General features: G+C 38.0%; 2 protein-coding genes across 3 annotated transcripts; one reads left to right on the forward strand and one right to left on the reverse strand.

Moving 5' to 3' along the window:
* The first annotated feature begins 3,089 nt into the window (after positions 1-3,089).
* Positions 3,090-11,085, forward strand: drd4b (dopamine receptor D4b). Its single transcript, XM_014998315.2, has 4 exons — positions 3,090-3,554; positions 5,758-5,870; positions 7,078-7,673; positions 10,674-11,085. Exons 1-4 carry the CDS (start codon positions 3,306-3,308, stop codon positions 10,874-10,876), a joined length of 1,161 nt encoding a protein of 386 aa, XP_014853801.1. The 5' UTR covers positions 3,090-3,305; the 3' UTR covers positions 10,877-11,085.
* A 6,729-nt stretch (positions 11,086-17,814) lies between these two features.
* On the reverse strand, positions 17,815-23,695 carry sirt3 (sirtuin 3). Of its 2 annotated transcripts, none has more exons than XM_088004503.1 (7): positions 23,276-23,695; positions 23,121-23,166; positions 22,146-22,322; positions 20,840-21,072; positions 20,658-20,758; positions 20,260-20,421; positions 17,815-19,025 (listed from the first exon to the last, which is right to left on the reverse strand). In XM_088004503.1, exons 1-7 carry the CDS (start codon positions 23,358-23,360, stop codon positions 18,810-18,812), a joined length of 1,020 nt encoding a protein of 339 aa, XP_087860629.1. In that variant the 5' UTR covers positions 23,361-23,695; the 3' UTR covers positions 17,815-18,809. The 2 variants fall into 2 exon arrangements, with proteins under 2 accessions (XP_087860629.1, XP_087860630.1); XM_088004504.1 differs by having other exon boundaries at positions 23,104-23,166.
* Positions 23,696-23,720: the final 25 nt, after the last annotated feature.

Raw genomic sequence — 23,720 nt, forward strand, 5'->3', positions numbered from 1 at the left:
GCTATCAGTTTAGTGGGAATTTTAAGTAGTAAAGTTGTATATTCTTTTTTTCCACAAGTTAGCTCGTTAGCTTCTGGATTAGCTTCTGAATCGTCAGATGTTTAGAAAAAAATTAGTACAGAAATTAGAATATGGTTGTTTTACAATGTTGTTTAACAGTCAGTGTTTTTATTTATTTATTTTTAAAATTGAAAATATGTAAAAGAAAAGCTGACTAAACAATTTTCTACAAAATAATTAAGCTAATGTTAACTTTGGCTAACGGTACCGATGCAATATTCTGTGGATTAATATGGAAATTAGAATATGACTGATTTTATAACATTTGAATTATCTGCTAATTTTATTCATCCATCCATCCATCCATCCATTCATTCATTCATTCATTCATTCATTCATTTTCTAACACCTTGTCCCAGTGGGATCAGGAGGTGCTGGTGCCGCTCCAGCTAACTCAGTGTCTGTCCTGATTGACCCCAGCTGTGTCTTGTTCCTGTTTTAGCCTCCCTGTGTATTTAGTTCCACCTGTCTGTGTTCCTTATCGGGTCCTCGTCTAATCACGTCGTTCGTCTATGGTTCGTCAGTCTGTCGCTGTACGTCTTGTTTCCTCGGTGCTCCCAGTTGTTACTCGTGTTTTTGGATTCTGTTACTTGTTGGACTTATCATTAACGCCTTAAACTGTCAGCCTGGGTCTACAAGCGTCTTCCTCACCAACACCAAATCATGACAGACCTAAGCTAACTTGTTAGCTAATGGAAACGGATAAAAATTAGCTTCAGATTCGTCGCTGCTGTTTAGAAGCAAATGTAATGTCAAAACACAATATAGTTGTTTAGTATTGCCTTTTAGTGGTCCATATTTTCTTTTGTCAACTAAGGACACTAGTTAATGTTACCATATATAATTAAAATCATTTTCATTGGTTTTAAGTGAAATTGGTTGAATTATTTCAAACAGTTCCTCTACCAATTAAACGCCTAAATCTGCCAAAATAAAACTAACTTGTTCTTTTGTAAATGTTCCAATAGATATTAATGTGTGATGATAGTGCATGCAAATACTGGAAACTAAATTGGTTTCTGACCTTAAAATTCATCATAAATTCAATTTATAAATGAGAATTCCTCCTATAGGGAGACCAATTCATCATTCATGCACATGATTACCCCAAGGGAGTGACAGTAGTTTCAATAAAATATTCAACTCCTCCAAAGTACAGAAATATCTGGGAGACTCAGGTAAAATGATATTAATGAGCGGGCCATACATCAGTCTCCTCAGAAACACACTTCATGGATGGTCATTATCTCAGTAGATTTTTGCATTTCCCAGTTATTTTAGCAACGTTTTGATTTGATTCCCTCCCGGCTCTGCACTCGCTTCAAAGTTCGGAGTCCCAAACTTGATAAAGTTGTAACTTTTACTGATGGTGCATTTAATTATAGACTGAAAAAAGTAAGACTCTGTACATGTGAACTTCAAAGTGTTCTCCCTCAAAAACATTTCATTTTCTGCTTCTAATTCTCCAGAGGTTGAGGAACATCCAGAAGGAAAGCTGTTAAAGCAAAAACTTGGAGAAAAATTGATTCATTTCCAGAACTTGCAGGACTGAGACTCCCAGACCTGAGACTAAAAGCAGAGTTACAGAAGCAGACCGTACATACAGAAACTAAACTTAAAATAAAGGATAAATACAACAGCATGTACGAAAAAGAAAAAAGAAAGTCAGGTTGTGGTAGTGCAAATAAGTTTATTTAGTTTTACATCAAAGTAGCTGATCACTACAACCTGAAGGCAACAGTTTGTGTCCAGAATGTGCGGGATCTGCAAAACTAGCATCTCTAAAGAGAACAAAAACTGTTCTCTTTAGAGATGAATGTAAAAATGTATCTTTATTCTCTGAGATACATTTTTTAAATCCTGTGTTTGTAAAGATATTTTGAATATTTTTTTCACTTGTGTGCAAACGGCATAAACTGTTGTTGTAAAGCTAATTTACATTTTCTATTTTTTATTTATGCTATTGACCAGCATCACTTGGCTGCTACTTACCCTCTGCTTAGTTTCTGAGTTTTCTTGGGAATGTGTTGATTTGAGGCTAAATTGTTTTATGTATTTTAGCTTCTCATATATTCAGGGTTTATTTACCAATTACCAATTTATTGATTTACTTTGGCCATTTTAACCTTTCTATACACAAGTACAAAATGCTGGAAAAAGTAAAACAAAACTAACCAAAACAAAACAAGAAAAGAATAAATTATGAAAAAGCTGAAATACATCAACAATATCTGTTATTTGTTCCAGCATCTTGTCCAATTGTTTTGTGATTTATTTTGTATTAATTATTTGTATATTTGTTACTGTAAAAACAAAATCTTAAGTATATATATTATATTGTTTTGTTTCTCCAGTTTCAAGGGATTTTTTCTTATGAACAAAATTTCTGGCTTCAGTTTAGCTCCATAGCGATTATTCAAAGTAAATAATTCCTTAATATCGATTTAATGAAGTTCTTGTTCCTGGCAGATTTTTTCACTTTTACCAAGACATTTTGTCCATGTTACAAGTGAAATAATCTACCAATTTTATAATCAATAATCAATTTTAAGACATTATTGGCTTAAAACAAGCTCCCATTTCTTACTGAAAAGGCTGTACTTTAGCTTTGTTGTATTTCAAGAGTACTGAGATATTAGCACTAGAAACTAGGGAAAAATACTTCGCAGTATTATTTTGTTTTTGCAGTGAATCTTTTAGTCAGTTTAACTCTGTTGTCTGCCCGATGCATGGAGAGGTGAAATGTTATCATATTCTCCCAGTTTTTGTCTTCATCTGCTATAATTACATCCATTCCTTTAATAAACTATTAAGTCTCCTGTCAGACTTGGAGACTAAAGTGTTTTACTTCCAGTTTAGTCGGCCGCTCTGATGCTGATTCGTCACCCTGCGCAGATTGGTCACACACACCGAGCAGAGCCGCAGTAAGAAGATTTACGCGCACGGATTTGCTCTTGGCTTCTGATTCGCTAAATTGTTCCTGCATGAGCAGGTTGCAAGACGACAGGAGGAAACAGATCCTACAGGAATCTGTCGGGAACAACCGTGAAAAAAACAGTGGAAACTGCGATCGGATGAAGTCTGCGGCTGCGGCGCGGAGGTTTTTGCGCACGGACAGCGTTGCGCACCGGAGAAACTCGCTTGGAAAGCCGCCGTTTGCTGCGTAGCTGCCGAGTTTCTGCCTCATAGATGAAAACCCCACCGGAGAGACCTGGGGGCCCCTCAGTCTTCCACCGCCGGGGACCATGGCGGACAACTTCTCGGATCTGATCAACGAGTCGCTGCCGGCGGCTCCGGTCGCGCACTACAACTTCCCGGCGCTCATATTCGGGATTTTACTGATCATCACCGTCACTGCGGGAAACGTGCTGGTGTGCCTCAGTGTTTACTTGGAGAAGGCTTTGAAAACTACAACCAACTACTTCATAGTGAGTCTGGCGTTTGCGGATTTGCTGCTGGCGGTTCTGGTTCTGCCGCTCTTCGTTTACGCAGAGGTGAGGTGGTTTCTGCTTGAAGAGAAGCAAAAATTATTTCGTTTTTTTATTGTGAGTGCCCCTTCACTCTGTTACCTCTAAATAAATTCCTGTACAACTTAAAAGCAGTTCAACTGGCAGCAAGTTAATCTCAGTGCAAAGGTCTTAGAGGTGGAGTAAAATAAATAAATAAATAAATAAATAAAAACATGGAAAAGTCGAATTTTTTTTTATTACTTTTTGAGTTCAGAAATTTCCAAGTTTTTTCTAGAAAAATTATGAGATTAATCTTAAACTTTCAGATTTTTTTCTTGAAAATTTTCAACTTTTTGAACTCAGAAATTTCAATTATTTCTGTCAGATTTTTGACTTTTTGAGTTTAAAAGAAAATGAAAGAGTTTTCTACAAATTAGAAACTACAGACTAGATGCACATATAGTTCACCAGCTGGCTAAATTATTAGCTAGCTGGCTAACAGAGCTGTTCATGAAAAATAATGAAAATTAAAAAATGGTGATTTCCACTACTTATTAACTAACACGTTTTATCTAAATTAGCTAAATGTATTTAAAAGAAAAAGGTTTTCTACAAAGAAATGCTTGGAAGCTAAATTGTTAGCATCAGTGAATACCGTGATGTGCTCAGGCTAGTGACCTTTCACCCCAGCCTCGGCTCTTCTGCAGCCTCTAGCCAGTTTTCTTCCAGGATTGTTCTGGATTTATTTCCATCCATCCCATGAAGCCTGACCAGCTCCCACTGCATGAGCACTTTTTATTTTATTTTTTTACACTGGATTTAAAAAATGACACTTCAGTTTGAGTCAGATACATCAATTACTTATTGTTTCATTATAACTTGAAAAAAATCAAAAGCAAGTAATTTCCGATATGTAAAAATAAGTTTACTAAGTTAAGCAAAAATAAAACAAGAAATCCACAGTTTTTAGAGCTGGTGACAAACTGCTAAAGACAAATTGCCTAGCTATTTTTATTTTATTTTAACTAAAATGAGACTTGATTAGCAAGTTTTTTCAATAAATATGTGAAAAGAAAAAATCCACTTAAAAATCTAAAGCTCAGAGTTTGGAGCTAAAAAAAAAAGTCCCATTACATAAAAGCCTTATGCCATTGGTGTCCTTATGTTGTAGATATTATTGCTGTAGATCACATCGTAAGACTACAAAGTAACAAAATAACAGACAAATGAGGCGTGTGGACTGGAGAGTGATCCAAAATATACAAATGGATTCAAATTGCAAAATGAGGTGGAAATGCTGCAAATAAATAAATAACTGCACATTTGGAGTTCATTTCCTGGCAGAAACTGAACAGAAATACAAAATAAACATAAAAGCATTCAGAAAATACATCTGGTGTTTTGGATACAAACATCCTGACGGAGATTATCGACATGAGGAGCACAGGAGCTTCTCTACTGGGTAAATGAGTGGCTATAATTCATATTTCCCAGGTTATCCAGGTGATAAAGGTGTAATCTAACCGTTGTTTGAAAGCTTCCTGCTTGGTTCTCTTCCCTGGCAGCAGGGCCGGTCCAAGCCTTTTTGGGGCCCAAACAGATTTTTATTTCAGGCCCCCTGTACCTTCATGATGCTTTATTATTACTAAACTATCATTAGCATCATGCCAGATTTATTATGGCTATTTTAACCTAATATGAGTAACAAATATGAAAATATTACTTATATTTTGAAATGCAGATTTCTGTATTTATGTGTCCCATATTTGAAAGTAGCGTCAGCTGATGAAAACTAAATTTACAGTAAACATGCTTGATATCTTTTATTTCCCCAACAGCAGAAATCATCACAGATGAACCATTATTTCTGTAATATCTATAAAAAACAATGTAGGAATAGTTTTTCAATGCGTACTCACATTTAGTTTGTATTATTCAATAGTATATTAAATATATATGGGCTTGGTGCCCATGGGCGCCCCCTGGTGGTCTGGGGGTCATAAGCAATGCCTTGGGCCGGCTCTGCCTGTAAGTCTCCGTTGAAGAGCCCAGTTTGTGATCCTGTTACCTCGCAGTGAGCCGTCACACCGCTGGCATGCAGTCCCTGGATTAGAGACGTCAGCGTGCGCTCACCTGCAGACGGCGGGGGGAAAGTGGGCGGGGCCTGAGTGTTTGTGTTCAGGATTACACATTTTCTCACTGGGATTTGGGTCAGCTAATGACGTGTTGTATGTGTGTTCTGGAGCAGTTTCAGGGTGGAGTTTGGACCCTGAACATGACGATATGTGACGGTCTGATGACCATGGACGTGATGCTGTGCACCGCGTCGATCTTCAACCTGTGTGCCATCAGCGTGGACCGGTGGGTTTCCCCTTACTGTGGTCCAGATCACTGATTCTACTGGGTCTGTCTGGATTTCAGCCACTTTTTCAGTCAATCAAGGCTGTTAACTCTGTGTTCTGCTAATCACCCAACAAAATAAACTTTTTACTGACTGAGTTCATTTAAAACTTTTAGAAAGAATAAATCTTCACCTGTCAGATGTTCAGTTAATAACGCTGCTGTAATTTCATTGACGGTCCGGTTGGCTCAGTTTGATTAGAGAACAAAATGGCAACATTTGTTACATTTTCAAATGTTTCCCAGGATAAAATGTTCCAGATGGTTTTGCAGTAAACGATAACATTGTTGTTTTGAGACCATTTTTAAGTAATATAATGGTGAAAGTAACGCAAGAACAAATCCTCAGAGCTCAATAAACTTTAAATTCTAATGACTGAACTGGAAACATTTTAAATATGCAAATAAAACAACAAATAAAATGAATCATGGAGTCTCTGTAAACAAAACTGTCCTTCAAAAGAAGGGCTAGTTGAGACCAAAGGACCCGGCTGGAGACTTTTGTCATCCAGTTTTTGGCAGAAGGAGAAAAAAAATGATTCAAATGGAAATTATTGAATTTTTTTAATTTATCACATGATTAATTGATTTATTGATTATTGCCACAGGCCTATTTTCAACCGCTGCGGTTTTCTTTCACACTGTTCTGTGTCAAATGATCGAAACTAGTTGAAAAACCTGTTTCCCTCCTCGCCTGTGGGGGCGCTGCATCAAAGACCACTGAAGGAAGCAACATGAAAACCTTCGAAGAACACATTGAGCGCATCTTCCTTCTTCATGAAATTTAAACAAAGTGGAGTGGCGTCAGATTTTAGCGGCTGTAGGAGTCCTCTTGTCCTCTGAAGCAAAATAAATGTAAACAACGTCCAACATTTGCTGCTAAGCTAGCTGCTACATTACGAGGACACTTCCTGCTGCAAATGTATAGAAATAACCTGTTCGGTTCATTAAGAAACTCTCTTTCAGTTACTTACCTCACCGTGTTTTTTTCATTAACTTATACCATAGATTTGAAAATATTTAGCATTATAGCAATCCTATAGAAATCCAGCAAAAATGGCTTTGGGTCAAAGAGCTTTCGGTCCTAATTTTGTTAAAGTTTTCCTTTGTTTCAAGAACCTGAAAGAAAACCAAACTTTGGTTGATGTAGCTCATGTTTCTTTTCCAGGTTCATTGCAGTGTCCATACCGCTGAATTACAACCGTAAACACGTGGACTACCGGCAGCTCATCCTGCTGTCCGCCACCTGGCTGCTGGCCTTGGCCGTCGCCTCGCCCGTCATCTTCGGCATCAACAACGTGCCGAACCGCGACCCCAGAGAGTGCAAACTGGAGGACAACAACTACGTGGTGTACTCGTCCGTCTGCTCCTTCTTCATCCCCTGCCCCATCATGGTGCTGCTCTACTTTGGGGTTTTTCGAGGTCTGAAGCGGTGGGAGGAGGCGCGGAAGGCCAAGCTGCGCAGCAGCATCGAGGCGTGCCGGAAGCTGCAGCAGAGCAGCTCGGTCGGCGGCGCCCTGCCCCCGATGATGGGCACCATCCCCGGTGCGCTGCCCATGCCACTGCCCAGGATCATAGAGAGAGATCTGGCCCAGACTCGCATGGACGACTCAGGCGACTACATCCAGCAGGAGATTCCTTATCCACGGCAGTACCGGGAAAATTCAGTGCCAACAGTGAGATTCAACCAGCAGCAAGTCAAGAAGAGGGCGAAGATCAACAGCAGGGAGCGGAAAGCTATGAGGGTCCTACCGGTTGTAGTAGGTGAGTAAAAACTGATGGAAAACCAGAATTTAATGAGAACTGCTTTAAATATTATTCTGGGTGCTTTTGGGCCTCTTGGACGAGGCAGTTGGAGTATTTTTAGTATGGCGGTCCCTCTGCAGACTAGAAATGGCTCCCGAAACCCAGATTATGACTCTGTTTCCCTTGGAGTGTTTTCTCACCTGATAGTCCGGTAGACTCTGATAAATTGGCCTAATTTAGAGCAGAAATGTGCGGTCTGCAGTGCTGGTTGGTGGTTTTGTTATAATATTTTTGCCACTGATCAACTCCCAACAAAATGGCGCCCAACATTATGGTGTCCAACGTTATGGCGCCCAACTTGGGGTGGTTTTGTCAGTTTTTCTGGTCATCTGTGGTTAATTTTTAAATCCATTAATGTTTGTTCTTAAGCTAAGGGTGCTTTCACCCCTGATGGTCCACTAGATTTGGTTTCACTGGGAACCAAAGTTGCAACACTAGTTACATTTTAAGCTGCTGCAGTTCTCTTTCACACCAACCAAACCCTTTGAAAAACCTGTTCTCCTCCTCACCTGTGAGGGCGCTGCACCGACAACCACTGAAGGAAACGACATAAAAACCTCTGAAGAAGACACTGAGCACAACTTCCTTCATGAAATGTAAATAAAAATGGAGTGATGTCAGATTTTAGCGGTTGTAGTATTTCCTTTTTATCTTTGGTCAAAGACCACAAGTCATTATTCTTCCTAGTGCTGGTCTTATCATTTGTTTTTTGTTTTGGTTGTATTTACCCAGAATCCCCTGCACTGTAGTCCATTTACTATTTTTGGAGCCGTCTCTGGTCTGCTTGGTGTTCACATATCTATATAAACCACACCAGAGTTCACTTAAACTGAACCAACACCGAGGTTTGTAGGCGAAACAGATTTGCTTCATTGGTCCGATTGAGCATTCACACCTCCCCAAATGAACTGGACTTTCTGGGGGTCCAAAATCCAAATCCAAACGGTCTGGATTTGGATTAAAGTGGACTGAACAGCACAGGTGGGAAAATACCCTTAAGGTTCATTAACACCAGCCCTGTTAAGTCCGCTCTAATCCAACTGGAGTCCATCTAGAAAGTTTGGTTTGTTTGAGGTGTGAATACGTTATTGAATTCTGACCCACCTACAAATCTAGGTTTCAATTCGATTGAAGTGAACTCTGGTTCGGTTTGAATGCATATGTGAACCCCAAGCGGATCGGAGACCGTTCCAAAAGCAGGAAGTGGACTACCGCACAGGGCATTCTGGGTAAAAACAACCAAAACCAATCCACTAAGCTCGTGCTAGCGGGAGAAATAGCTAGTGTTCTTTTATAAGACAAAAGAGAACTTAGATTTTAGATTCTAGCACCTAGATTTTAGCACCTGCCGGTGCTAAAATCTAGGTGCACCTGTAGGTGCTAAATCTGATGTCACTGCATCTTTGTTTCTATTTGGTGAAGAAGGAAGTTTTGCTTAGTGTCTTCAGAGGCTTTCATGTTTTCTTCTGGTTCTTGGTGCAGCGCCCCCACAGGCCAGGAGGGGAACAGGTTGCTCAAAGGGTTTGGTTGGTTTGATTCAGAGTAGAGAGAAAGAGAAACACAGCAGCTGCAGGTGGAGCAGATGATGTAACTTTGGTCCAAACCAAATCTACCGGACTGTTAGGTGGAAGTCATGGTAACCTGAGGTGACCAAACAAGGTCCAGAATGTTTACAAGCAATTTAGTCCTTTAATTTAGCGCCAACTAAACATGTGAACCAGACACCAACTTCAGTGCTGTTAGCCATTAGCTATAGCTAATACTAGCATACAGGCCACTGATGACACTTAACAACCTCACTTGGTTTGTGAATCTTCCTGCAGACTCTGATCAGACTCTTAGGCGAGGAGGTCGACCTTCCTGCAGGTCATCCTGAGTCCCGGAATAAAAGCGGCGCTCCTGACCAACCGTAGCTCCTCATGCAGCGCTGTCACAGCTTAAAGCCTGCAATCCAATTATCACACAACACATGATGATGAACTCAGTCTGAGGAAACAGCCTGAGATCCAGTCAGCGGCTGGTTTCAGCAGCAGACGAGTTTTATTCCTCATTATGCTGAGAAGCAAAATAAAATGTTCTGTTTTACATTCAAAACAAATATAATTGGGTGCAAACCGCTCAGCTAAGCAGATTTTAATTCATTGGGTTGTTCAACAATAAACTCTCCAGAATAATGAGTGACGAAATCAATTTTACTGAAAACAAAGCAGATGTTTTCTGTCTGACTTTTGATTGCTCATAACATTGAGGACGAGCTGTAATCTACTCTTTGTTTCTACACAGCTCCGTTGAGATCTGGACTTTGACTAGGCCACAGCAACACCTTGATTCTTTTGTTATTTCAGTTTTTCTCTTGTTGACTTCATCATTATTGTTCTGTCGATAATCCAGTCTGGTGCATCTGGCCAAATTGATGGGCCTCAAATTTGTCTCTTTTGGCCCAGTCAAAGAAAAAGAAAAAATGAAATTACAAAAATAAACTGATACAAGAATAAAGTGAAAATAATACAATAAATTATTAGTAATAAGAGAATAAAGTTATACAATTACAGAAATGAACTCAGAAAGGAATACATTAAAAATAAAACAAGAATAAAGTCAAAAAAATAATAGAAATAAAGTTGTAATTACAAGAATAAAGTCGTACGGGAATAAGGTCAAAATAATACAAAAATAAAATCTTAAAATTACATGAATAAAGCTAAAATAACGCAAGATTAAAGTCATAATAATTTGGAATCAAGGTCATAGAATTATGGGAATAAAGTCAAACAGTAGTGTTGCAGTATTTATTATAATACTTTTTATCTCATTTCTTTATATATTTTTTTTATTTTCTTTGCCTAGCCCTAATAATTTTAATCTTCTCATCTGTAAAATCAGACCTAACTCTTTGAATCCGACCAGATTCCCACCATCCAGCTCTCTTAACCTGCGGTTCTCCTCTTCGCCCGGCAGGCTGCTTCCTGTTCTGCTGGACGCCGTTCTTCGTGGTGCACACGATGCGAGCATTGTGCCTGACCTGCAACATCCCCGACGCGCTGATGAGCACCGTCACCTGGCTCGGCTACGTCAACAGCGCCCTCAATCCCATCATCTACACCATGTTCAACACAGAGTTCAAGAAGTTCTTCAAGAAATGTTTCCGCAGCTGCTGCTGACAGTGGATTGCTGCCTCCACAGACTGAAACACCAGAGGAGGTTTGGGTTCACAACATCAGACTGGGACATTTCCAGTTCGCGAGCCGAACTGGAAAGAAGAGAAAGAACATTTTTGTTAAAGTTCTGATTTCATTTGAGGTTTTTATGGATTTTATGTAAAATACTAATGGACTTTGTTTGGTCTGAAATAAAGATTTATTTGACCAGACCTTTTGTGGGAGGATGCTGTCCGTCCGCCTATAGCTGGATCTGTTAGCTACAGTCCTGGATAAGAAGATTTATAAGGAGACTGAAGAACACAACAGGTCTGGAAAGATTATCCAATAGCAAAACCTTTGGTGGGCACTGCTAGCTAAAAAGCTAGCTGCGATAATGCTAATGCATTAATTAGAAACTTTAGTTCTGCTAACACTAAATCACTAACCATAAACTTTAGTTCTGTTATCTCTAAAGACCTGACCATAAACTTTAGTTCTGCTAATTCTAAAGCACTAACCATAAACTTTAGTTCTGCTAATTCTAAAGCACTAACCATGAACTTTAGTTCTGCTAATTCTAAAGCACTAACCATGAACTTTAGTTCTGCTAATTCTAAAGCACTAACCATAAACTTTAGTTCTGCTAATTCTAAAGCACTAACCATGAACTTTAGTTCTGCTAATTCTAAAGCACTAACCATGAACTTTAGTTCTGCTAATTCTAAAGCACTAACCATGAACTTTAGTTCTGCTAATTCTAAAGCACTAACCATGAACTTTAGTTCTGCTAATTCTAAAGCACTAACCATAAACTTTAGTTCTGCTAATTCTAAAGCACTAACCATGAACTTTAGTTCTGCTAATTCTAAAGCACTAACCATAAATTTAGTTCTGCTAACACTAAATCACTAACCATAAATTTAGTTCTGCTAACTCTAAATCACTAACCATAAATTTAGTTCTGTTAATTCTAAATCACTAACCATAAACTTTAGTTCTGCTAACACTAAATCACTAACCATAAATTTAGTTCTGCTAACTCTAAATCACTAACCATAAATTTAGTTCTGCTAATTCTAAATCACTAACCATAAACTTTAGTTCTGCTAATTCTAAATCACTAACCATAAACTTTAGTTCTGCTAATTCTAAAGCATTAACCATGAACTTTAGTTCTGCTAACGCTAAAGTGCAACAGAGTATTGGGGACACACTAAGAAAATGTTTAAAAATAAAATGAGAATAAAGTGTAAACAAAACAATAAAGTTGAAATAGTTGTGGCATTGTGAGAATTATGAAATTTTATGACTTTATTCTCTTATTACAACTATATGCTCATAATATTTTGACTTTATTCAAATACATTTTTGTTCCACTTCATATTATGACTTTATTATTGTCGTTTTGTTTCAACTTTGTTCTCATATTACAACTTTATTCTTGCATGAGTTTATTCTCACAATATTATGACTTTATTCTCATATTATTTATATTATTTATCTCATATTATTTACACCTTATTGTTTATATTTTCGGAATTTTATGTTTTTATTTTTGTTTGCATGGCTCCAGTAGCCTGTTGTACTAAAGTGCTACACCAACATGGTGTTTAGCAAAAACTAATGCTAAAGTGCTAGGATGCTAAGTTTTGCGTGAAACCGAATCACAGCAGCGGGAAATGTAAATGTTCCAATTTTGGTCTGAAATCAAACCGATTCTGTGATTATTGTGTTATAATTGGGTTATTATAGTTTTGGGTTATTCATCATAGTTTAATGTCCTTTTGTTTGTCTACTCAGTTTTAATGAATTTTAGAGTGTGTTTGCTAGTTTTTATTAGTTATTACTAGCTAAATATTTAGTTTCAGTTTAGTTTTTATTAGTTATAGCAGTAGTTTTTTCATACTTTGGTATTATTTTAGGTGTAGCAAGGTTTTGACAATACACGAGAGCAGATTTTTATTTCTGTGAGAGAAAACTGTAAAATACTTAAAGCTTATGAAGAAACTGAGAGCAGTTCTGGTTCACCAACAGCGATGCTTTTTGATAGATGCTAAATGAGACGAGTTCTAAATAGAAACCCAGCTGAGACGTGCAAATTGGACACCAGAGGACGCACAGTGGGTGTTATTAAATATTAAGCAGAAATGTCTTCTGCTCCAATCTGCAGCTCTGCAACAGGAAGGTTAGAGAAGACGCCAGAGAGGAAGCAGCGTTCCAGACTTTGATGAGGGAGAAACAGGTGTTGGCTCTCAACAAAACACCAACATCTGTGAACTCAACTTTTTCCAGAGTTGTTTATCTGGAAAAACAAACATCATTGTTACCAGAACCAGAACTAATCAAGGTGAGGCAGCGTTCAGTTTTTAATCTCTTCATCTGAAACAAACAGCTTTTAAAGTTGTGTGTTTTCCAGTCACATAGTGAAACTTTATATCACAATCAAGTAACAATGCATATGTAGCATTGTTATAAAAATGCTACATATGTCAAATATGACTTAAAAGGAATTTGACTTCCTGATATAACGCCTTAACCCAACCACTGCCAACGGCTCCAACAGCTGCAACTGAGGCTCAAACTGGTGATTATCCTCACATCCAAAGAGCATTTGCTGTTGGATACATGAAGAATAACCTCTCAGTCTGCTGACTCTCATCTAACCTCCATCTGTCACAGTCGAATACTTCAGATGGTGACTGATTGGTGAGCAGAGAGCTGTCTGCTGTTTCTGCTGTTTCATGCATCATTACATGATGCTAAATTTGCTCAGTGGACGAATGACTTCCTGTGAGCAGATGTGAGCAGGATATAAATGGCGGAGCTGGAGAGGCGATAAATGGCGACGCTGGACACCTTTTCAACTCTGAATGTCTTTATGTTTGCTTAGTCAGCGGGATGAGGCAGAAACAGAGGAGTTCGTCCCTACAAGACACAACTAGACTTTCCTTTGCAATCTATTCCTGTTTATTTAAATAGTTCTGCACCTGAGTCGTTGTGAATTGTGAAATGTCCTCATTTGGAAAACCTTATTTCTCAAAAGCAGATCTATCTATTCCTTCAGAATATGTTTTAGACCTTAAGGCAGAGAAAATGTTTTATTATCCAGAATCTAGTTCACAGTTGGATTCTGCTGCTGTGTAACAAAACAAAGCAGAAAAATCCTATGGAAGCTCAGAAAGGCCTGCCAAAAAATAAAATTAATAAAAAGTAAGCACATAAATTATTTTTGTTACAACTTTAGAAGTTATCTAAGACAGACGAAGAGTGCCAGGCGAAGAAAGAAAAATAAATTACAAGAATAAAGTCAGATGACAAAAAGTCTAAAATATCATTAGAATAAATTTGCAGTAACACATTTAAAAACTCATAATATTATGAGAGTAATATTATGTTACAAGACCAAAGTTACACAACAAAAAGTCATTGTGAGGTTAGTTGTGATAGTATGAGAAAAAAGTCGTAATGTTACAAAAATAGATATAAGACCAAATGTTATATGAAAGTAAAGTCATAACATTATGAGAGCCAGCAGCCATTGTACAGTGGCTAGTGGCTAGCAGTAAAGCTAGCTGATTAAAACGTGCTGTAGTTTTGCTTGGGTTGCTAGGTAACAGGCAGAGTTCTGCTTGGGTTGCTAGGTAACAGGCAGAGTTCTGCTTGGGTTGCTAGGTAACAAGCAGTGCAGCCTGCTGATTTCAACAGTTTCAAAAGCAGGAAGTTTTTGAAACAGCTAATTTTCCAAACACCAAAGAAAACAATAAATTATTGCCAAAATGTGCTTGGGTGTGTTTTTTCAGAAGCAGTTGAGACCCAAAATGGAAGTATAAAAGTGTGCAAAATTTTAATTTTGGTTGCCTTTAAATAACTTTTAAATAACTGAAGGTAACTAGTTACTTGATTGTGCTATGAAATGGCACTCTGTGTCTGGTAAATAGATGCAACTGCATCAGTCATAACATTGAAACACTTTAAACACAAACCCCTCAGTAACCAAAGCATACAAACAAAACCAAAAATAAAATATAAACTATTGTAAAACTATTAATGATAATCAGCTGATCTCAATCAAAACAAACCATGTGAAAAGTGAGACAGATAATGAATAATAACCAAAATGCTTTAAAGTTTTTCCTCCATGAAGAACATCAACACAGACAGAAAAGATTTCACTTAAACTACATTACCTGTTATTTTCAAAGCAGCTCCTTGAAATGCATTTTGCTCCAGACGGGACAGGAAATCAGGTAACGGGCGATCAGTGTGAGGATTTGATTTAAGAATCTGTAGGAGGCGCTGAAGTCCATCTGATCTGTAATGATCTTCAACACAGCAACCTATAAAAACCTGACAGAGTTCAGAGTCTGAGCAGACATCAGAAAACCTGTTCAGGTTCAAATAAAAAGATCAATTCAGATCTCTGCAGTTTATCCCAATCCCAGAGTATTAATTACCTCCCAACTCTCAGTTTTATTTTATTATTATTTATTATTACCATTTTCTTACAGATGACAACAAATTTACTAGAAACGTCACAGTCACTTCTTCTACTCATTTAAATCCTTTAGCAAGGAATGAAGGTGGAACGCCCCCTGTTGGCACGTAAAGCCAAAATAACAGTAAATCCATGTTGTCTGCAAGAAAAAACACCAGAAGTTTTAATAAAATAGAGAAAAACTGGAGCTAAATCCCCACTTTGTGTTTGCATAGATGGTGGTGTTATTGCTGCAGTCCAGCTCGTGGTTAAAGGAAATTAGAAAAGCTGTGGTTTGAACTCACATCAAAAATTATTTAAACATTTGAAGCACAATCCATTTGTTGGGTTTTAAGGAGATATTTTTAGGAGGAAGTTGTGTTCACACCATCCCTGTTTGTTTTAACCAAACAGCAGTGTGTTTGTGTAGAAAGTTTGGTTCATTTGGTGAGGTGTGAATGATTAATCAAACCAAAAACTTAACTCCGGTCCACCTAACTTTATTGTCGCAATCTTAAGTTTCTTTTCTTGGTGTAGCCCTAACACTCCATTGTAGGTTTAAGCATTAAATGCCAATAAAATTGGTGTAAAACTGTTTAAATTTTACCTCTTTGTTTAAATAAAATGAAGCCTGAGGAAGAGTGAGCTTCTCTTCTTCTACATTTCAGCATTTATTTCCCACCAGTTCAGTTTAAATCAAGATGTGCAACAGCTGCATTACTGCATGGTATTCCTTCACAATGAAGGTTTAAAAAAGGTGAGAGGTCTTTTGTTTCTCTGCAGGATTTCTGGTAATGGACCCTTCACCGTGGCAACGAAATGAAATGTAAATCAGAGCTTTCGCAATTGTGTTAATGCTGGTTTATTTGAACTTTAAACAGAAATAAATTAGTACATGGGTGGTCCGTTTGATTGATCGGCTTCCACACTTCAGATCATTAATGCATCAGGAAATGTGATTGCAGCTGTTGGAAAACTCCTAAACATTCCCTCCGAGTCGCCTGCAGCTGCATGTAAAACCTTTAGGATCCATAATGTGGAAAACAACTGAAAAGGATAAACAGAGGAACAGAAATAAATCTAAGAACATTTTTAACTGTTTTGCTGATGTTTCATTGTATTTTTAGGATTTAAACATATTTATTGTATTAGTCAAGCTTTTATAAAAAGGCTACTCAACTGCTGCATAATTGATAACTTACCAATCATTTAATATCTAAAAATGACAAAAAGTACATTTTTAAGCCTATGAAACTTTAACAAAACCTGCAGGTGAGTGTCTGTGTCTGGTTAGTTTTTGGTTACTCACAGTGGGCAGAGTATCCAGGAAAACTTGGAAATATAAGTTTCAAAAGTCAAAAATCTGCAAGAAAAAAACAGAAAATTTGAAGTAGAAAATTTTCTACTTTGAAATTTTCTGAGATTAGACATTTTTCTGAGTTTTTTTGTGGCAGAAATGTGCTCTTTTTTTCTATTTGCAATGGTCTTAAATGTGCCATCATATAATACTCTGTAAATTCTGATAAAAGATATTTTCAGTGCTGGGAGAAAACATCACCACATCGACACATCGCTGGGAACAATTCATATTTTTCTGACTTGACAATCCAGATCTGCGGTTATTCTAGTAAATATCAGAACAGGTTTTATTTTCAGAAATCTGGTCATTTATTGTTTTACCTTTTACCGAAGGGGTCCCCAAAGTGGATCCTGGAGGGCTGGCATCCTGCATGTTTTAGTTCTTTAACACACCTGGATAAAATGATGGCTCATCAGAGGCCTAAGAAGAACATTGTCGTGCTGAAAAGGTTGTTACTGTTGTTACAGGCAGGATGGCGGCCCTCCAGGACCCACTTTGGGGACCCCTGGCTTACGCTCCGCTGTGTTCCGGACAACATGGCTCCATGTTGGCCATTTCAGCTGCACTCTGGCTCCCTCTGCTGGCCGCTCTAAACTTTCCTGTTTGATTTCCATTTAAAGGGAAATTAATTCACAATAAAGTTCTGATTTAATAATTTTTAATGAGTTTTATTCGATTATAAAAACAAAAAACTGATAAATTAGTCGAATTTCTTCAGAATGTCTTTTTTTTTAATATATGTGCACCAATTTCTGAGACGTGTTGCTACTTATTTGCTTCTTCAAAGGCCAGGTAGATAGATGCTATATTTATCTTTTACTTTAAAGATTAATCGTGTCATGGTGCAAATATTGAAATCATTTAAATTTTAATATACAATTAAATACTTTTTATTGACAGTTAAAGAATTATGGATGCACTTATTTAATAAAGAAATTACCATATAAAATCTAAAACTAAGTATTTACTTCGATACTCTTGGTATTCCAAATGGAAATATGTTTGAATAAAACTGCAAATAAAATTTCTGAAGGCCAAAATTAAATTAATAAAAAAAGGAAAATACAGAATTAAATTTAGAAACATAAGCAGAAGAAAATTATAAATAAATAGATACATTAAAAATATTGATAAAATAATTAATTTTAATAGCGTCACAGTTTTATTCAGCGATATTGGCAGATTTAGCCAATGAAGTTTAAATTGAATACCATCGTATATTGCAAAACAATAACCAATAGTAGGTTAAAAATGTAAGCATCTGACTTAATAAATAACAAAATGTTTAAAAATACAAACATTCTCCGTGATGAAGGAGCCGGAACGTTTTGATTTCAATTTTCTAATCACAAACAAATATTCAGTTACAGGAGCTGAAAGTTGCTTTTTTAAAGAAACCAGGAGAAAGAAACATCAAATAGAAATACAAATTTCAGATGTAACTAAAAGTTAAAATGAGTTAAAAATCTGCACATATTCAAGACTTAAAACTTTATTTGATCAGGTGTTATTAAATAAAACAGTGATGGGAGTAAAATAGAAACACAGCAGCTGTTACCACAACAGCATACTAGTGCTACTGCAGACAGAAAAAATGAGTTAATTTCAGCCAAAAACTCAGAAATTTCATAAGTGGAAAATGTTCAACTTTTCAAACTTAGAAAATTATCGAAAATCAAAAATGTTCAGCTTTTAAACTCAGAAATTTCTATGTTCTTTTTCTAGAAAACTTCTAAAATTACTCTAAAAAAATCAGTTTTTTCTTTTTGAGTAAATTTGTGATTTAAAACTCTGGAACTTTCCCTTTTTTCCTCAAAGATGTGTAAGATTAATCTAAAAATTTCTGATTTTTTTCAAGCAAAAATTTTGACTTTTAAAATTCAGAAATTTTCCTGTGTTTTCTAGAAAATTTCTGAAATTAACCTGAAAATGTTTTAGTTTTTTGGGGGAAATTTACTCTTCCTCTTATTATCCACAATGGTCCTCATACACCGTCGTACGTCACAGACTTTGATTTCTCATAAAACTGAGAGCAAAAGTTTCTTCTGCTCTGAAAATCAGAGCAAAAGTCAGAAGAAGAATCAACAAATATTAACAAATCTAAAAACCCATAAAAATCATCAAACTTCCTGACTTCCGGCCGCCATTAGAGCGTCCAGCTCCTGAGTCCAGCCCAGAGCGTCGACCAGTTCCTTCACGCCGGTGACCACGTCACCCAGCTGCGTGACGTCATGAGGCCGCCGCCCCCACGCGAAAGGCCCCACCAGGTCCCGGTTGATGAGGAGGCGGGGCACGGAGCTGCGCACGGCCCCGGCCAGGCTGGCAAACGGCTCCACCTGCAGGACAGAAAACGGGGCTCTTCAGCACTAAAACCGGCCGCCCAAACGTCCTGCAGACAAGCTTCGGTTGCTAGGTAACGTGGCTGGGGTTGCTGGGTAACGGTGCGGGAGATTTTTGAAACGGCTTAAAATAAAACCCACCACACCTTCAGAATTAAGTTTTTATCATTATCTTTTAATGTGCTAAAACAATGTACAGCATGATAAATTAAACCAAGCTCAATCCATTTTCATGATTTATTGTTTTTCTCTTTCCTCTCTTTCAACCAAAAACTGGATGACTAAAGTCTTCAGTTCAACGCTTTGGTCTCAATTAACCCTTTTTTTTTAAGGACAATTTTGTTTGCAGAGACTTCCTAATTCATTTTATTTGTTGTTTCTGTTGTTTTGTTGATTTATTTTGGATATTTTAAATGTCTTACAGTTCCAGTGTAAATGTTCATTAGGACTTAAATATTATTGATCTCTAAGGGTGCGTTCACACTGCAGCCTGAAGTGACTCAATTCCGATTTTTTGGCAATTCCGATTTTTTTGCCGGGGCCGTTCACACTGCCAGTAAATGCGACCTGTATGCGTTCTGCAGTGTGAACGGGCAAATGACCTGAAAGTGTCCCGCATGCGCAGTAGAGGGCGCCATAGCGTCAGCGTTCTCAGTGTTCTGCCAACTGCCATAAAAAGAAGAAGTGCTCAGTGTTTGCGGAAGTAAACATGGAGGCTAACGGTGTAGCTTAGCTTACATATTTGAAGTTGTTATCCGGCCAGAGCAGCAAATTAACAACTTAATCCTCATATAGTCCGTCATGGTTGTTGTTTTTCTTCCCACTTGCGCGTATCAGGACGCAGGATAGTGAGATTTGTTGAGAAACAGTGACGTTCAGTTTGGATGAAGGCGACCTGGACGTTAGGTCGCATTTGAATTGGATACGTATCGGATATGGGTCAGATTCGAAAAAGAATCCGACCTGTGCTGTTCACACTGCCATGAAAAGATCGGATACAGGTCGCATTACGTCAAAAAAATCGGAATTGAGTCACTTCAGGCTGCAGTGTGAACGCACCCTAAGAGTTTCTACAGAGGGAAGGGTCACTAAATATGAGCAAGAAACCATGAAACTGGATCATTACTGTCAGGCTAATTCATTTTACAAACCACCACTTCACAAATGTCTCTTAAAAGATGTGGACCGAAGAAAACAAAGTGTCAGCATGTTTGGTTGCTATGACGCTTACCTCCAGCGACGTTCCCATGACGATCAGCAGGTCGGCCAGCGGGAAATCCGTCAGGTACTTGAAGAAACTCAGAGGAAGTTCCTCCCCAAAAAACACGATGTCAGGCTTCACCACGCCCTTACAGGTGGGACACCGAGGGACGGCCCCGCTCATCACCTCTGGCTGAAAACATGACAGGCTGGTTCATACCTACCAAGATGGCTGCCAGCTACAAGGTTCCCAGAAGTGTAGCGTCACATGAGAAGTATGTATTAGCAGGTTTTTAGCATTTTGCTAATTTAATTCCAACTCGGCAAAATTTGGATTTTGCTAAATGTGGTGTATTTCCAATAATATTCACTTTCATCTAAGTCAAATCAATTAAATTCATAAAGTGAAGTGAAGACTTTATAGCTCACTCTGAGCTCCTCGCCATCATATTTCCGCAGGCAGGAGGTGCAGGTGGCCGTTGCAAACGTGCCGTGCGCCTCCACCAGCATCTCCGGAGGAACTCCTGCAACTTGATCCACACACAGCGGAGAGCAAACATTAAAACACAACAACACCCATCCGGACTGCAGGGAGGTTTGGAAATACCTACGTCTCTCCAGCCCGTCGATGTTCTGCGTGTACATCCGCAGCAGCTGGCCCTTCTGGTGAAGCAGACGGACAAAGTAGTGCGTCAGGTTGGGCTGGTAGTTACCCGGGTACAGCTCTTTGGCCAGGGCGAAGAAGGGATTTGGGTTTCGATGGAAGAATCCGATCTCGAAGATGGCCTCAGCGTACGGCAGGTCGTACTGCTGCAGGTTGTCATACAGGCCGCTGCCTGGAGACCTGCAGGTCCAGAAAACAAACATGGGACATTTTTGTTTATTATATATGTAAATAGTCTTAATTTAAATGTGACTCATGCAAAATTTTGTGTTTATGCTGATGTTTTATATTGTTCTGGTCTGTCACTAACAGTGCTTTTAAGCATCCATCCATTCAGGCATTATCTTACACGCACATCCCTAGTGAGGTCGCAAGGGGTGCTGGTTGCTTTTATTCATTTACAGTCAAATCTTTATCAACTTAAGCTTGTTTTAGGGTGTCTTACCACCTGATAGTCCAGTACATTCGGTTTGATTGGGAACCAAATTTGCAACATTTGCTACATTTTCAGCTGCTGTGGTTCACTTTCATGCTGGACTGAGTCAAACGAACCAAACTAATTGGAAAACCTGTTCCCTTCCTCGCCTGTGGGGGCACTGCACCAAAAACCACTGAAGGAAACGACACAAAAACCTCTGGAGACACTGAGAGCAACTTTGTTCTTCACCAAATGTAAACAAAAATGGAGGTGTCAGATTTTAGCAGTTGGAGGATTTCTCTTTTGTCATTTCTTCTGCTAGTGCCAGACTAACATGTTTGTTTTGGTTGTATTTACCCAGAATGCCTTGCACTGTAATCCACTCCCTGCTTTTGTAGCAGTATCTGGTCCAGTTGGCGTTCACATATGCACTCAAACCACACCAGAGTTCATTTCAACCGAACCCAGACCGAGGTTTGTAGGCGGACCAGAGTTCACTTTTTTGGTCCGATTTCAAACTTTCTAGGCAAACAAACTGAAATTGGATTAAAGCAGACTAAACAGGGCTGGTGTGAATGCTCCTTTAAGTACAAATAAATCAAAGATGATGCTGTTTTCCAATTGGAGATTTGAAAGTAAGGATTTTCCAGTCATTGCTACAACTGAAGATCTGAAAATTGAAAAAGTGTCACTGTATGAATACTTAGGATTTTTAATTGATGATTCTTTGTCTTTTACTTCCCACATTCAACAGCTGGCAAAGAAGCTGAGATTAAAATTGGAATTTTATTTCAGGATTAGCTCCTGTCTACTAATCAGAGGCGGGTATTTGCACCTGAAATCTGGGATGCCGCTCGGAGTGCTGATCCCGGCTCCGGCCATCACCACCACCCTTTTGCAGCGCCGCTCTCGGATGTTTTCGGCGACATCCTGCAGAGTCTGTGGCTGAACGGATTCACCTCCACCACCAAACAGTCCTCTTATTATTATCCTCTGGAGAAACGACTCCTGTCTGAGAAGAACTGAACATTTGTATCAGCAAAAACTTCACTAAAAAACAAGAAACAAAGACCAAGCAGAGTTATTTCATTCTTATTACATCTGAATGTCACGTTTAAGTCAAATCATTAATACCTTCAGCTGAAAAAAAGTTTTTGTAACTGATTTAAACTGTTTTCCAGCCCAGGAAACAGAAGGAAACATGTAGCTCAGGTATATAATACTGTTCATCTTAAATTCAAAGTTGGGTAGTAACTTAATTTAAAACTCATAAAATGTACTTTTATGAGTTTTTTTATAACTACGCTGCAAATTATACTTTAACTTGAGTAACTTTATTGCTTTACTCTTACTTGAGTAAAATTTCTGGATACTCTATGACTGTGAGTAACTTCACTGAATGAACAACAATCTTGTCTGAATCAAAAATTCACCAAATATTGAAACACACCTGCAGTTTTTGGAAAATTTTCATAAGTTTTATATATATATATTAAAAAAAAGATGGAAAATGTTTCTTTTATCTGATGTTATTTTGTAAAATGAATTATTATTTTGGCCTTTAAAATACCAAGATTTCCAAATATCTTTATATATTGGTAAGTGTGATGATGGGATTTTTAAATATTAAATGATTAATGATTTTACCAGTTTCTCAGTATCATTTTACTCTTGAGTAATTTAATTTGACTTTAACTTCAGTAAAAATATGTTGAAGTAGTTCTACTATTACTTGAGTACAATTTTTGAGTATTTTACTCAAATCCTGGTTTATTTATAAAAACATATGTCACCTCAGCAGGAGAAGTACCTGAACAAACATACTGAACTTTCAATTGGACTCAACCTACTGGGACCTGCAAAGAAAAACAGCGCAATGTCATGCATTATTATTATTATTATTATTATTATTATTATTATTACCAGTTCTGGTGGGTGGAAGAGTTTAGCTGTCAGTCCACTAACCTTTTGTACGGATCGTCCTGGCTGCTACTGAACTCAACCTGCGGTCCAAACAACACAGTCTGACAGTTAAAGACAAGCCAGCCATCCCGCAGGATCGGTTCGGATCCGGTTCTGTTGGTTTATGAAGACCGACACCACCTAACAACTCTTAAAATCACGTCAACGTGAGGGAAGTTGTCAGTTTTCCTGCTAAAATATTTGCTGCTGTCCTTTCTTGAATGCTACGTTCATGGTAACTCGGAATTAGCAGGTTCAACAAGACCCAATTAAGTTTGTTTGGGTACGTCAGTGGTGTCTTGTGTCAGGTTTAGATTTATCCGTGGTTTAACACACATAAAGCAAACATGTGGTTACTTATCATGTTTCTGTAGATCGTAATAACGTTGAACCAGCTAGGTTATACACTTATTTTTGATGAACGAACGGCTGATAGGACCCTAAATCT

This window comes from Poecilia mexicana, unplaced genomic scaffold, assembly GCF_051168715.1.
Source record: "Poecilia mexicana isolate PSO_F unplaced genomic scaffold, ASM5116871v1 scaffold_3, whole genome shotgun sequence".
Taxonomy (NCBI): domain Eukaryota; kingdom Metazoa; phylum Chordata; class Actinopteri; order Cyprinodontiformes; family Poeciliidae; genus Poecilia; species Poecilia mexicana.